Source organism: Cokeromyces recurvatus (assembly GCF_025118155.1).
Source record: "Cokeromyces recurvatus strain NRRL 2243 chromosome Unknown BX663scaffold_16, whole genome shotgun sequence".
Lineage (NCBI taxonomy): Eukaryota > Fungi > Mucoromycota > Mucoromycetes > Mucorales > Mucoraceae > Cokeromyces > Cokeromyces recurvatus.
Genome location: NW_026251402.1, coordinates 605,639 through 621,882, shown reverse-complemented (window position 1 = coordinate 621,882; position 16,244 = coordinate 605,639). Strand labels below are relative to the sequence as shown.

General features: G+C 32.6%; 6 protein-coding genes across 6 annotated transcripts; 4 read left to right on the top strand and 2 right to left on the bottom strand.

Moving 5' to 3' along the window:
- Positions 1 to 122: 122 nt before the first annotated feature.
- Positions 123 to 499, top strand: BX663DRAFT_487282 (uncharacterized protein; the record flags this gene model as incomplete). The annotated part of the gene is made up of 2 exons (XM_051524736.1): positions 123 to 289; positions 310 to 499. The coding sequence occupies 2 exons, from the start codon at positions 123 to 125 to the stop codon at positions 497 to 499; spliced, it is 357 nt and encodes a 118-aa protein (XP_051382007.1).
- A 700-nt stretch (positions 500 to 1,199) lies between these two features.
- BX663DRAFT_436674 (kinase-like domain-containing protein) lies at positions 1,200 to 1,976 on the top strand (the record flags this gene model as incomplete). The annotated part of the gene is made up of 2 exons (XM_051523197.1): positions 1,200 to 1,379; positions 1,470 to 1,976. Coding segments are annotated over 2 exons (687 nt in total), but the record flags the coding sequence as incomplete, so codon positions are not given.
- A 2,740-nt stretch (positions 1,977 to 4,716) lies between these two features.
- BX663DRAFT_513246 (small GTPase superfamily) lies at positions 4,717 to 5,763 on the top strand. Its single transcript, XM_051528113.1, has 4 exons — positions 4,717 to 4,875; positions 4,952 to 5,149; positions 5,249 to 5,368; positions 5,424 to 5,763. The coding sequence occupies exons 1-4, from the start codon at positions 4,774 to 4,776 to the stop codon at positions 5,577 to 5,579; spliced, it is 576 nt and encodes a 191-aa protein (XP_051382005.1). The 5' UTR covers positions 4,717 to 4,773; the 3' UTR covers positions 5,580 to 5,763.
- Positions 5,764 to 11,304: 5,541 nt separating this feature from the next.
- BX663DRAFT_456379 (uncharacterized protein) lies at positions 11,305 to 14,480 on the bottom strand. The gene is made up of 5 exons (XM_051523860.1): positions 13,902 to 14,480; positions 13,716 to 13,839; positions 13,027 to 13,629; positions 11,634 to 12,956; positions 11,305 to 11,564 (listed from the first exon to the last, which is right to left on the bottom strand). Exons 1-5 carry the CDS (start codon positions 14,246 to 14,248, stop codon positions 11,382 to 11,384), a joined length of 2,580 nt encoding a protein of 859 aa, XP_051382004.1. The 5' UTR covers positions 14,249 to 14,480; the 3' UTR covers positions 11,305 to 11,381.
- BX663DRAFT_513239 (uncharacterized protein) lies at positions 14,465 to 15,330 on the top strand. The gene is made up of 3 exons (XM_051528112.1): positions 14,465 to 14,934; positions 14,995 to 15,047; positions 15,111 to 15,330. The coding sequence occupies exons 1-3, from the start codon at positions 14,790 to 14,792 to the stop codon at positions 15,147 to 15,149; spliced, it is 237 nt and encodes a 78-aa protein (XP_051382003.1). The 5' UTR covers positions 14,465 to 14,789; the 3' UTR covers positions 15,150 to 15,330.
- BX663DRAFT_513238 (uncharacterized protein) lies at positions 15,189 to 15,511 on the bottom strand. The gene has a single exon (XM_051528111.1). The coding sequence runs from the start codon at positions 15,494 to 15,496 to the stop codon at positions 15,236 to 15,238; it is 261 nt and encodes an 86-aa protein (XP_051382002.1). The 5' UTR covers positions 15,497 to 15,511; the 3' UTR covers positions 15,189 to 15,235.
- Positions 15,512 to 16,244: the final 733 nt, after the last annotated feature.

Below are 16,244 nucleotides of genomic sequence, written 5' to 3'. Positions count from 1 at the left end.
TTCAATGGGGCTACAAATATATATATATAATTATATAAAAGAATATAAAAGAAAAAAAAAGACTAAGAGATAAGGATAACTATATTATAGAGAGAAATGATTTAAATATTAGTTCTACATCTATGGTAATTACTGCTACACTTCGTCTTTTACGTATTCTTACTAAATATGGTGAGGCATTGCAAACAGTTTATTCTGAACATATTAATGCTGTTCGAATTGATCTTTGGAAACCTGTAATCCCTCAGTTATTTGCACAACTCATCATCCAAATGACTTTGTTAGACAAGTAGTTGGTAAATTAATTAGTCGCATATGTGATGAATATCCCCGAGAAATTATTTATGATGTCATTGTTAATTCTACTTCATCTAAAACAAATCGCGACACAAAACAAAGCTTGGATGCTATTGCAAACCGTATGATGGATAGAAATGAATTACTTTGGGTCTCTACACGTCGTATGGCTGAGAGCTTGAAAAAATTACAGTACTTTTAGAAGAAAAATGGTTAAACAAAATTGCTTCGTTACAATATGTTGCTATGCACAGTTTGCAAAGTTGGATCAAGAGATTGAAAAGATAGACTGTATGCTAGATGAATTAGATGATTCTCAAAGAAGAAACAAGTTTTTAGAAATATATGATAGTTGATGAAATTTGTTGTTACTTCTATTGATAATTACTTGTGGAAACTATTCATAAATCTGTTTCTTTAACACCTCATGAACAATGGTTCAGCAAACATATGGAAAAAAATTAATGAATGCTTATAATTTGCTTCAAAAGCCAACTTCAATGAAAGAATATCGTCGGTGGATGGGAATGCTTCCAACAAGTAAATGCAATTGTTATTTATAATAATTACAAGTTAATTATGTTTACTAACTATGAATCCTAATTTGATAACTATATATGTATATATTAGCTCCATCGTCAACTTATGGCAGAAGTACATAAAGTTCGTATTTGGATCTTAGTCAAGTATCACCTTACCTTTATAATATGAAGGATACACCTATTGGTATCCCAGGAAAGCACGAAAATGATAACACATGCTTTATTGATTCATTTGGCACTAGTGTTATTGTTCTACCTACGAAAACTAAACCAAAGAAGCTTGATTTTAAGGGTACTAATGGCAAGAAGTATTCATACCTCTTTAAAGGACTTGAAGATCTTCATCTAGATGAACGTATTATGCAGTTACTCACGACTACAAATGGATTGCTAAATGAAAATAAAGCCACTGCGTTACGTGGGATGCGTGCAAGAACATATGCAGTTATTCCACTCAGTGATCACTCTGGTATGATTCAATGGGTCAATGAGGCAACCCCATTCTTTTCTCTTTATAAAAAATGGCAAAAGAGAGAATCTGTTGCACATATGCTTTTAAACAATGATAAGCCGAATGAGGCATATTTACAAGCATTAAATCAGCGACCTACGGAGCAATTTATGGCTAAGATCGCATCTGTCTTAAAGGCATCTGGTCTTCGTATGACAGCCAATCGTCGTTATTGGCCAAAGGATGTTTTAAAAAAAGTGTACCTTGAACTTGTTAAAGAAACACCAGGTGACTTGCTTGAAAAGAAGATATATTATTCAAGTTCTAGTGCTACAGAATGGTTAAGAAAAAGTACATTATTTGCTCGATCTTTAGCTGTAAACTCAATGATTGGCTATATTATTGGTCTTGGTGATCGACACTTGGACAATATCATGATTGATTTCCGTTCAGGTGAAGTTATTCATATTGATTACAATGTCTGTTTCGAAAAGGGACGTCGACTTCGTGTACCTGAGTTAGTTCCATATCGTTTGACTCAAAATATTTACGGAGCACTTGGCATTACTGGTGTTGATGGCCAATTTAAGACAGCTGCTGAAGAAACTCTACGTGTGTTAAGAAAGCATAAGGAGGTGCTCATTACTCTCTTGGATGCCTTTGTATATGATCCTCTAGTAGATTGGGAAAGCGAAGCGGTAGAAGCGGGCCATAGACAAATGATGGAGTTACAAGCTAATGTGAGCTTAGTAGCCTCAAGGATCTTTGAAAAACAAAATGAACAGGAAAAAGAACGAAAGATAATTTTAGATAGTCTTTCTAGTTTGAAACATGATTTACAGCAATGGCAAGAATCAATGCTATTAGAATCTGAATCCTTGAATGCAAAAGAAGGAAGTGATGAAGATGAACAAGGTTTAGAACATGAACCCTCCATAGTTTCTGATGAAGTTGAAGCTTCTGCATTTTTGGTATATACATATATATATATACATATATATATATATTTCATTCATTTGCCTTTTATATTTATTTATTTATTTTTTGCTTTACAAAATAGGGTCGATTACCTGTATATCTTTTACGAGAAGTTAAAGGTCATCTTTCAAATGTTAGCTTACTTGTTACTAACTCACGTTCATCTATCGAGAGTATTTTGCCTCTCTTGGAATCAATTATTATTATTGAAACTGATATTGATAATGAATTACGTCCTGCTCAAAAGAGTGCAAAGGTATATTTATTATTATTATTATTATTTATGTATAAGGAAAAAAAAACTTATGTAAATATAGACGGCCCTTGATGCGCTTGCTACAATTGAAACAGAATTAAAGAAGTTGGATAAACAATTAGATAAAAACACAAATTATGAGTCAGAATGGAGCTATGTTCAGTTAGTAAGTTGTATATGGAGAGTGAAAAGAGATAATCAAGTTTGATTTCTAATTATTACATTATTATTATTTTTTCTCTTCAAACTATAGATAGATTTCATTGAAACTATTACTAAATCAGTTCAGGATTACTTTTCTGAATTGAAAACTTTGGAAGAGTTTGGCCCTGACAGTAATAAAAACGTATCCAATCTTTCTGTTATTGCAGAAGAAAGCAGCAATAGTAAACGTGCTGAAGAAGACTATAATGAAGATAATGTAAATCAAAACATATCTCAGGGGTTAAGTAAGTATATATATTTTATCACAGTCGTATATAATAAGTCGTTAAATTAACATATCCATTTAGCTTCAAATAAATTAAATTCAAATAATCATGTAACAAAAATTATGAAGCGGATTCGATCAAAACTAGAAGGCGTTGATTTTGGTACTCAGCATAAAATGAGCGTATCTGAACAAGTTGCAAGAACAATTGAACAAGCTACTTCTGTTGATAATCTTTGTATGATGTATGAAGGATGGACCAGTTGGGTTTAATTTTTGTGAAATGATGAGACTTTTTTTTTTCTTTTTGTAACATAAGCCACAAGACTTGAAGAGATTAATAGTGAAAGATATTATTGGTGTTATGAAAAAAAAAAAGGCTTGACTTTTAATTCTAAATTAGCATAGTGTTTCCAACAATCTCTATGGCAAAACATTGCAATTGATTTTATAATATGCAAAAATATTCATTCTTAACTAGATTTACTATAAGTAATAAAAGGATAGTGTTTTGCTAAAAATGATAGTAATATGAAAACAATAGGCTAATAAAGTAAATTATACCATGAGTGTTTATTTATTCTTTCTTAGGGATCTTCGTTTATTATGGGTGTACAACTTTAAATAAGGTTATCCATCTGATACAAGTTGATCTAATGGCACATAATATGGGATAAGGGGGGAGGGTAAGGGGGAAAGAGGAAATCAGTTAATGTTACCTGCTTCAGCCTCAATTGGATGAATTATATTAATAAGGTACAATGATCCAGCATTGTTTCATCATGGAAGTTCTCATTCTAAAACTGTTTTACACTGAAAATAACAATAAATAAAACAGTTTACGCTTGTCAAACATTGTAAACTTTTTTTTATCAATGACTGTAGACTTTAACAGATAAAGATTATATGTCAGCAAGTTTTGAAGGGGAAAACTTTATTGTAATTTTCAAAAGTCCATCATTTGATGTATTAGCCTAAAAAGGTGTAGATAGATAGTTACTAACTTAATAGTACATGTGATCATGGTTACTAACAACGATGTCATTGTCATAAATATCTTTTTTCTTTTACCAGTTCAGCTCGTTCCATCTTTAAAAACAAAAGACAGTAATTATTATAAGGGCAATAATCTGAATACATATTTTACTACAATAACATATTATGTCATTTGCTATATTCAATGAATTTGTGTCAGTTTTTTTTTTTTTTTTTTTGACTTTGCGTGATAAACTTTTTTATTTGCGTACAAACTAAAACATAGGCTCAAAAGCCAAATCAACGATCAAAAAAACAAAGTACAATATCTTATTCATCTTTGACAATCCTCAACTGAATATTTTGAGCTGATTCAATAATTCTATTACTAAGATTGTCAGTTGCAGTAAAGCAATCACTCTTAATACCAGCTTTGAGTGTCGATCAAAACAGCTCAATTGGGTTCAAAAAATAAAAAATATAGTACGCAAAGTTTTTTTTTTTTTTTTTTTTTTTTTTTTTTTTTTTTTTTTTTTTTTTTTTTTTTAAAAAATAAAAATAAAAAATAAAAACTAACACAAATTCATTGGAAAAAAAAATCAATAACAGGAATAACGAATAATTTAAGGTTCAGATATCCAATTAAATAAGCTCGGTACCTTTTACGAAAATGATTTTGTAGTATTTAGTACAGTGGTGTTAGTTTATTACACATATATTATCTAACAAGGACTGCGATGGATCCTCCTCCTCTTAATTTTTCCCTTTTCTTTCCCTTTTTTTTTTCTTTTTTAAAAAAAATAGAAAGTTATATATACTTTTTTAGAAATATATACATACTAATATGGTCCGCAATGCAACGCGTAAAAAAGTAGTTATAGTTGGAGATGGTGCTTGTGGCAAAACTAGCTTATTAATTGTCTATCAAAATGGTAGATTTCCAGAGGTAATATAAATGTGGATATATTTATATATTATTTTTTTTTTTACAAGTAAGTAAACTAACCAAAGTTTAATTTTAGAAATATTTGCCTACAGTATTTGAAAATTATATTGCTCGAGTAAATTTAGATTATAGAACAGTTGAGCTTGCTTTATGGGATACGGCTGGACAAGAGGATTATGATAGACTACGTCCTCTATCTTATTTCGAAACAGATGTTGTAATTATTTGTTTTGCTATTGATAATATAATTTCCTTTCAGAATGTTCGGGATAAGGTAATATCTATATTTTAGCATATAAAAGGCGCTTTATTTTATTTCATTTTATTTCATTTTATTTTATTTTCTTATCCTCTGTATACTTAACACAATTAGTGGTTACCTGAAGTGAAGCACCATTGTGGAAATAACGTGTCATTGCTTCTAGTTGGGCTTAAAACTGACTTACGCTCGGAAGCATCATGTGCTGCAAAAAATATTATCAGTCATCAGCAAGTAAATATGATACCTATGTTAATAGTATTTCATATTTATTCGTATATTTATATAGGGCATGAATTTAGCTAAAGAAATCGGAGCAAAATATGGAGAATGTAGTGCGAAAACAAATACTAAAGTTAGAGACGTGATGAAATTAGCTGCTACAATTGCAGTTAAGCCAAAAAAATTAATAAGAAAAAGACGTTTAAGATGCAATATTCTGTAATATTATTCATTGATAGACTTGTATGATTCCCCGGTTTTTATTTATATAACCCACCGCAAGCATATATATTATAATTATGTATTTATAAAGATATATATAATACGTATACATGTATGTGTATAATGTTTATTTTTTACTTTTTATTTTTTTTTTTATTAATTTTCATTAGGAAACGTTTCCTCAAATATAATATATGAGTAATATACATTATAATACTTTGTTGTTTTTTTACTTATATGAATAAGCAAATAGTATTCAAGGAATTCACGGAATCCGTCCGACACCCGAGATAAAAAGATTGCTCCAACAACTTTTTATGTGCTACGTTTAGGGGAAAAGATATATGAAGCACTAAATAATACAGTATCTATGTAAAATACACACACACACACACACATAAATATATATATGTATATATATGTATATGCATATACATCTACATATATTTATAAAATATAGAATGCTTTTGTATACAAGTGAAGTATGAATGCATTCATTTATATCCTGTTATCAAAGTATGTTTTTACTTCATGTATAGGTGATGCATACTAAGTTGTTAGGGCGTAATATATACACTAAAACGCGTAAATATTTTTTTTTGTTATACTAACAGCACAAATATATTTTCTATTACACAAATGTAATATAAGTTAAAAAAAGAAATATCAATTGTAACCATGCTCACTCTCGGCTTTCAATTGAGATAATTTTATTTATAGTATAAACAAAAAAAAAAAAAAAAAAAAAAAAAAAAAAAAAAAATACATGTTAGTTTGACTGGTATGCTATAATTGATATAAAATTTAAAATAATGAAACAGAAATCTATGCTTTAAACACGTAGATAAAAATTCAATATATATGCATGTATGTATGTATGTACATGCTCAGTATTAACTATATAAATAAGATAGTTATAGTTGATTATATAAAAATATCTATTAAAAATCATGGATATAATTTTTTGATTCTCACTAAATAATGAATGAGGGTTTTTTTTTATTCTTTTGAAGGTATAAAATAAGCTGTATATACTTGAATATATTCTTGTAGCAAGTACATGTTATATTTATATATTGCTTACAAGAAAAATAATACTTGGACGAGAGTAATAATTATGAATACATATTCGCTTAGTGGGTGGTTTACAGTCGAAGAAACTAGGTTGGGCAATGAGAAAAATTGGGTCGTTTCAAAATTGAATTGTTGGTCGTTCCTTCAACAATCCTTGTTGACTGCGACTCGGACTCCAATGTGGTAACAAGCTCCAAGAGCCGCGCTTTATTTTCCTTTTATAGATAAAAAAATAATAATAAAAATAAAAAATATACTAGAATCCCCTTTTTCCCTTTATACCTTCAAAAGCCGCGCATTCGTGGAAAAATTATGAGTGATATCAATTCAACTATTAGCAATGAACGAACATACACCCAAAGCGAAATGGAAGCAATTGTCCGAGATGTCGTCAAAAAAATGGACATTGAGAAAGAAGAAAGAATCAATGGAGTCGAAATCCCAAGACAGGTCTCCGAGGAATTGGAAAACACTCCCACGCATCAACTTACTGAAAATTTCAAAAAGTTTAGAAGAGAAACCCAACGATACGCTTTGGGAGAATGGACAACACCCGAGAAGATCAACAAATCAATTGCCCCTTATCTCAAAAAACACTCAACAGAAACAGCTTTGGTTGTCAACTCCATTTATAAAATCACAGAAAACACCAGATTCCAAGCAAAGGTTGCTATGGAAATCTTTGAACAACTTCAATACGTCTTGGAAGAAGCAGACCATGACGAAGCAAAAGACATCATCAGCAGATGCAGGGAGCAAAGTCGACGACTGGCAGTCTTTGGGTTGGCCACAGCAAAAGCTCAAGAAAGAGAAGCAAAAGAATATTCAGACAAAGCACTTAACATCCCATTTAGTATCCGCCACCTGGAAACAACAGAAGAGGATAGTAAATCTAAGAACGCCTACAGTGACGAATTTCTTAACAAATACCACCAAGCCAACTTTGAACGAAAACTCGTTCAACAAGCCAGTAGTAATCGTGGAGGAGGACGAGGAAATGGATTCTCAAGTAGAGGATATCAACGAGGAAATAGAAGCTTCGGATATGGAAGAGGTAGTAACAGAGCACGAGGTGCTTTTTTTGGACAGGGTACCTCACAACGGTGGGGAACCCCGCACAACAACAACTCAGCCCAACAACAATCACCCCACCAATCCAATCACACATCCAACCCCCAATAAAATCAATGACGAATTACAGCATCCCAGCAGACGGCATAGCGCCAGGGGGTCGACTACAACATTTTCTCAAGAATTGGCAGTCGATTACAAAACACCCATGGCCATTGTCAGTGATACGAGAGGGTTATCAGATACCTTTGCTAAAAAAACCAACACCTTGGAGATTACGTCGTATAAAGCTAGACCAGATAGAACAATTGGCAGTGGACGAGGCAGTCAACAAATTTATCAAAGCGGGGATAATAGAGGTATCACCAACACAGAACACAGATTATTTATCCAATTTCTTCACAATACAGGAAGCGACAAAACGTCGACCGATTTTGGATTGCCAAATGATCAACAACTATATCCAGTGTCATCACTTCAAGATGGAAGGGGTACCTGCATTGAGGGAAATCATCGAGAAAAACGATTTTATTTGCAAATTGGACCTAAAGGATGCTTATGTGGTCACCCCAATTCACCCAAACTCAAAGAAATACTTGACTTTCCAGAACAAAGGAGTTGTTTATCAGTACAAAACTCTAGCATTTGGGATGAGTGTCAGTCCCAGAGTATTCAGCAAAATGATGCGATTTGCAATAGAACCATTACGAATACAGGGAATACGCCTAGTATATTATTTAGACGACATATGTATTCTGGGTGCGACGAAGGAAGAGGCAACGAACCACACACAAATAGTACTGTCACATATGGAATCATTGGGTTTCCTAATAAATTTCCAGAAGAGTGTCCTAATCCCCTTTCAACAACAGGAATTCCTAGGCTTCAAATTCAATACGAAGACCATGCAGATAGCAGTCCCAGGGAAGAAGATCTCAAAACTCATGGTTCGAACCAAACAAGCTATAAAAGCCACACCTCACCAATACAATTGTCGATGGTATGCCAGTATGATGGGGAAGATGACTTCCATGATTCCAGCCATCGGAGAAGCCCTGTTACACATCAGATACATGCAGAGGGATCTCTCCCTAACACTCAACAGACATCTACAGAATTGGAATGCACCAATGACACTATCGGAGGACAGCAAGAAAGAACTGCAATGGTGGACAAGTTGGATGGTGAAGAAGAACGGCCTGCCAATAAAGAAATTAGCACCCAATCAACCGAAGGCGGCAACAATATATGTAGATGCGTCAGACCTAGGATGGGGTGTGAGCTCTGGCACGATGCAAACCACTGGAGCATGGACGAACGAAGAGAACACCATGTCAATCAATGCAAGGGAGCTGACAGCGATATATTTTGCTCTAAAACTACATGCCAAAGACTTCAAGAATCAACACATCAAAATATTTACAGACAACATGACTGCTTTGAAATACAGCAGCAAGTCGGGAGGCACAGCATCTCGAACACTACAGGACCTAGCAGTGAAGATACAAAATCTATGCAACCACTACAATCTCAAAGTCGAATACGAACACATACCAGGACTGGAGAATATTCGAGCAGATTGGCTGAGCAGACAGCATCACACCGCAACAAAAAACTTACTCTACGAGGCCCTATTACCGAAACGGCTATTTCGAATGATCAACCAGAGATGGGGTCCTTTAACAGTAGATGCATTTGCAGACAGGATGAACACCAAACTACCAATATTTTGGAGCATGCGACCAGATCCGGAGGCAGCAGCAACAGATGCTTTTCAACAAACGTGGAAAAAACAGGGAATGTACCTATTTCCTCCATGGAAGTTCATACCGCAAGTGATGCAGATAATAAAACAGCAACGAATCCAGAAGGCAGTATTAATCACACCGTATTGGCCAACCCAGTTCTGGTTCCCGTCCTTATTGCAAATGAAACACATCAACAAACCTCTGATGTTCAAGATAAGAAGATGGAAGATGACCGCATGGCACTTATCTGCAACAAGAGGAAAACCGCTGGTCACTTGGAAGAGGACACAGTGGAATTTTTGACACATGCCCAGAGACGTAAAACACAAAAGAACTATAATACTGGGTGGAAAAAATGGTCACAATGGTGCGCAGCACAACCAGTACCAATACAGCCTACCACATACGACGAAGCCAATGTATTACGTTTTTTGTTAGAAAATCGACACTTTTCATACCAATACCTAAATAGTTTGAGATCAGCTTTAGCATCTGTCTTTAAAGTGTTGCATCCAGAAAAGGGTCCGTTAGCTGCAAAAGAACCCATAGTTGAATTCTTTAAAGCAAAACGAAGATCAGAAGTCAACATTCCTACCAAGCAAAATCTCCAAATATGGGACACAAATATACTGGTGGACTATATCGCAAAAGAATGGCCAAAAAATCAATCTATCAACTTATATGAATTACAACAAAAAACAATTTTATTGTTATGCTTGACGACTATGGCAAGACCAAGATCAGATGTTGGCAGAGTGCAGTTTAGAGATGTACAAATGGAGCTTAGAAACGAAGAACCAGTGTCAGTTCTTATACATTTCAGAGAAGCGAAAGAGACTCAAGTGAAATCTGTTATACTAGGATTGGCAGATGACAATGACATGTGCCTTGTTTCCACACTTTTCGACTTTTTACAAAGGTCGAGCCATCTTCGCAATAACCTTCCTATAGACCATAGTTTGTTTTTGGCATTCATTCTCGAACCAGACAAGGTGAAATCCGCTAGTCCTTCTACTGTAGCTACATGGGTTTCAAAAGCAATGGAAAAAGCGGGTATTGACACTAGTTCTTACAAACCACACTCTATCAGGTCAGCTTCAAGCACCAAAGCAGTTGAAAATGGAATAACGATTTCGGAGGTCAAACAACATGCTAATTGGAGTCATAATTCCAATACATTTGAACGATATTACCTCAAGCCAAGCACGCAACTTAACGACAGCACCAGAATAGCAAACTCAATTGTTTCTATCAAAGGAAAAAATACCACATTGGAGTCCGAGTCGCAGTCAACAAGGATTGTTGAAGGAACGACCAACAATACGTCCGTTGACGAAGACGAGGATGAAAATGTGGTAACAACCCGACCCACATGGCTTTCTTGGCTACAAGAAACTTGGAAAAATTGATTCCAACTATCTTTTTATGTTTTACTTTTAATTCTATATTTATTTCATTCATGTTCCCCTCCCTTATATCAAAACCAATTGAGTTTTCTTCCGACTTTTGAAGGTATAAAGGGAAAAAGGGGATTCTAGTATATTTTTTATTTTTATTATTATTTTTTTATCTATAAAAGGAAAATAAAGCGCGGCTCTTGGAGCTTGTTACCACATTTTCATCCTCGTCTTCGTCAACGGACGTATTGTCTTTTTTATTATTATTGTCCTGATTACTTTCTTCCATCTCTCCTGTTCCTTGTTATAATAAAATGTAATAATCGTAATGCATTTGAATATATTTGTAAAGTTTAAAGTACAGTCACGTAATTATTTATTTATTTTATTTTATTTTATTTTATTTTGTTTTTTATACAAATCAAATACATATATACAGCCTTTTTTTTTTCTTCTTCTTCTTTAAAGAAAAGAAAATAAATAATAGCACATAATAATAATAAGAAAAAAAAATCATCTAAATGTTGAAGAAGGGGAACTATTTGAAGAGAGACTAGTGTTTCTTTGTTTAAATTTTGTTACATAATCAGTTCCATAAGCATCAATAAATTTTTCAATTTTTACACGCAATGAACTATCTATTGACTTGATTTTTCTACCTGATTGTAATTCTTTATCTACAATATGATGTGTAATCTAATAATATAATACGTTAACTGGGAAGAAAAAAAAAAGTTGAATTTAATAAATAACGAATTATTTTACCTTTCGAGCAAGATCTTTAAATAAATGTTTATCTCCGTTCCATAGTTTTTGTTGCCTTGAACTTAGATATTTTGTCACAACTTTACCCACCTCTTTCTTTAAATCAATATCATTTAAGTAAAGAGTGTCATCAAGAATACTACTAGCCTCTACTGAGCCACTTGTAGGAGTTAATAGATGACTACCTTTACTGCTACTCATAGGGCTATCCTCTTCTATACTCATTTGACGAAGCCTTCGTTTTTCATCTGTTTCTAATATAGCCTGCTCTACTAAACCTTCTAATTGACCAGGATCCACAACAACACCTTCAATAGAGGTTCCAATTTTTTGAATACTTGAAGATGAGGATGGAGTAGGGGCAGGCGGTGGTGATAATGATGGAAACGATGATGATGATGATGGTGGCAGTGGCGGTGGTGGCAGTGGCAGTGGCAGTGGCAGTGACAGTGGCGGTGGTGGTGGTGGTGATGGCGGAGGAGGAGGAGGAGGAGGAGCTGTGGGTATGGTTGCAAGCTGCAATTCTTCAGGTATTTCCCATTGAGTTTGATTTGTTAATACATTATAATAATAGGTTGTACCATCTTGAGCAATGGCTGTTTGCCAATTAGATGAGGATTGCTGTTGAAATAAGTAATAATATTCTTCTGGTGTATAATAATCGTACATAGAATAATAATAATAATAATAGTCTGTATAAGACTGTTGCAGGGTATTGTTATCAATTTTATTTATAGCAGGTGTATTGTTTGATTGTGAAAAGTTTCCCTGAGAATATTTTTTGTAATAGTGTTTTTGATGTTTATAATGATAAGGATGGTATACAGTATTATCTAATGATGAATCTAACATGGCTCGAGGCGCAGTAGGAATATGTGATAAGGATGAAAGGTAGTGAACTTTCCATAGTATTTCTTCTTGCGTTTCATTCATTGAAAAATATTCAAAATAATCGTGATCAGGATCAAAAAATTCTCGACTAGATTCGTATATTGACCTTTTTCTTTTCCTTCCTTTATACAAAGTTATATTATTTGATTTGTTTGCTATATTTTCAGTAGTATCAATATCCTCTTCTCTTTTATTTTCATATATAATATGAGTATCCAGTTCAGTTAAATCAGTATCTATCATAGGTACATGCACTCTTTTGGGTATCCGATAAACACTCTTTAATTGATTCCAACTGTCTAATAAATCTCGAGAAAGTCTACTGATTTCTTCATTTTCATGGTCTATAAATTTCTCTACGACATCAAATAATTTACAATCTTCAAGTCCATTCCTATTAGCAAGAGGAAGCTTTTCTAACACTTGCAGTACCTAAAACCGACCGTAAATAATTAATCATACTCATTTCCAAATTTTAGATCTAATCTTTTTTTTTTTTTACCCTTAATACTATCATCTCATCATTTTTCCATTCGCCTAACCAGAATTTTAACATTTTTAAACCATGCAATCTAAGGATTATTTTAAATATCTCTCTTCCATGCGAATTGTCCACATTTGTCAATTGTAAACGCATTAATAATTTGTTAACTAAGCGGGATTTACCGACAGAATTTAGCATACGTTTAACAAAGGATTGTACTTTATTTGCATCTTGTAAAGGCTGGAGTGAAATATGTTGTTTGATATCCATATCATCGTCTTGATCATCTTCACTATAATCGTCTTCATCAGAAGAAGAGGAAGAGTAATTATTGATATTAACATTATTATTTAAAGCTTCATCATCTATTAATTGCTTTTCATCTGATGCTCCTATATAGCCTTTACAATTAGATTCACCACAATAGCATTTTTGAGCATTTGCACCATAACGCTCAAACTTGTAATCAAAAGTAAGTTCTTCTCCAGCTCTAATTTGTCGATTTGTAAAAATACCAATACGCATCTTTTTACCAATTACCCATTTTTGTGTAATACAATTAGGATTACAAGAATGATTTATAAATCTTGCCAAGCATCCTCTTTTCGTAGCATCAATAATCTTTTTTTTTTTTGTTAACAAAAATATTTTTTATTCCCTTTTTTTTTTTTTTTTTTTTTTTTTTTTTTTTTTTTTTTTTTCCTTACCTCATCATTTTTTAATGTCATAAAGTAATAATGCTTATAACCTTCTGTGTCATACTCCCTAGTGCGTCTTATAAACTCTGTTTGTGGGATAACTTCGCCGATATACTCCATAATAAATGTGTTTCTAAAGGGAGCAAAAAAATAAATAAATAGATAGATAAAAATCTAAGAAAAATCTAAACTTACTGTGGCAAATTAGTTAAAGCTCGAAGTCCATATCCTTTTTTTAAAGTTTTGATAACATCAACTGGAGCATATTGACATAACTGAAAACGACGATTTTGACATAAACGGCCACAAGGACAATCTTGAACCATACATTCCATAAACATCATACGATTAATACAAGTATTGTCATCACCACAAGCTTCGGAGGGATTAGCTAATTCTGAATCGTATTTACATTCACATGGCATACTTTCTTCTGCCATAGATCGACCTGTTGCAGACCCAATATAAATATTTTCTTGGATATTTTGATATGTTTGTAAAGCTTCATTCGTTACAGACGGGAAATACTTGGTATCTGTCATAATATCTTTTTATGAAGAAATTTATTTATATACTTTTTTCTGCATATAACGTCTTAAAGCATTATTATGATGTTTACCTTTTTTTGCCCATTCATCATCTTCGTCATCGGATGAATCTTCAGTGTCATTATTATTAACATCGTTATCAAAACTTTCTTGATTTATAATATCTATCTCTTCTTCTTCCTCCTCTTCTTCCTCTTCCTCCTCCTCTTCTTCTTCCTCTTCTTCTTCCTCTTCCTCTTCAAATTGAATAGCAGTACTTGGTGGCCTCTTTGAGCCAAATTCAAAATGAAACTGAAATTGATCTTTAGAGCCTGATTTTATAATATGATGTTGTATTTTTTGTTGTTCTTCTATTTCTTCCAGATCAGATGGTGATTCGGAGTCACTCATTATATTCAAGTCATCAGAACCATTATCGTCGTCATCATTATCTCTGCTATTACAATGTTGATTTTGTTTCTCATTAATAATTTCATTTTCAGAGGAAGGAGAATGATAAGGGATTTCGCTTTCGTTGTTGGTAATATAAGCCTCTATGGATTGTTTCCTAGGAACATTGTTCATTCTATTCCACATGGCTGATGAAGGAGTGATAGTAGTAGTAACTTTAGCGCAAACAACATTCACAGTTGAGGAAGATATAGCATGCGATTTCTTTACGAATTGTTTTGTATCTAATACTACAATGTAAAATATACAGTTTAATAATAAAATAGAATACATTAAAATGTTTGTTTTACCTGGATTAATAATGTATTTTTTTTCTCTAATTTCTAAGGAAACTTCACCAGATCTATAATGAAAAAGAAAATCATTAAGTAAATTTAAGTTTGAAATTATGTTTAATAAGATATACCTGATATTGAGATTATGCATAAGCCAATATCCTCAATAAAGGAGACTTTTTTTTTTTTGTTTAGGTAATGACCCTATCTTTTTTTTTTATTAATATTTTTCGCTTTATTTCTTTTCTTTTCCTGTCTAGTATGTATGTATGTATGTATGTATATATGTATGTATATATGTATAAATATAAATATAAATATAGATACAAATATAAAGATATAAAAGAAAAGAAATGAAGAAATAGAAAAATAAAAAGGGAAGCTTGATATTATATAAGTGTAATAAAAAAGAAAAAAAAAGATAAAATAAAAAAGCACAGTAGCAGCAGAAATAGCTTGCAGTGTTTCCACTTAAAATAAGACGATCAAAAACAATTTTTAGAACAGCCAATAACATTTTTTAGACGTATAAAATAAATTGTGAATAATGTGACACAGCGGATTTGGACAAAGCAAAAATAGGATTTATATGCCAGTCTTTTAGACAGGTTAACATATCATTAGTCGGACAATCCACCTGTAAATATCTAAACTCTTGTTGAGAAGGCATTCATGTTTGATATGGTGATGCGTTCTATAGGAAGCTTAAGGAAGTTATCAGGCGTGTGCTCATCCTCCATTCTTTCTTTTTTTTTTTGGTTATGTCTAAGAGAACTAGTATAAATGCAGTATTTCTTTGTTAAAATTCTTTCTAACTCTATAAGTCCATGGTAAATATATAAGAATGACAGAGTCTGCATCACAGAGTTGCAAACTCTGAAAGTCGGAAATCATGGTATTGTTCTTGTTTTAGAGCTTCATTCAAATGATTCATATACGAATCATCATGCAACGCTTTATCTCTTACTAGTATGCACAACATGACACCCATAGTGTGATCAGCAAATAATAACATTCTATCCCTGGAAGTTTGCAACGTACTATAGCTATAACCAAAAAAAAAAAAGGAAAAGAAAAGAAAAGCTTTTGCTAGAAAATAAAAAAGACAGTATAGTGATATATATGGAAAAAAAATTGTATATATACTATTGTAGCGGCTTTGATCGAGTAGTTATTAAAGGATAAAATAAACTCTTAAAAATAACTGTATTAAAGCACAAAAAATCAAAATAATAATAATAAAAGTCTACGAATACTTTATTTAT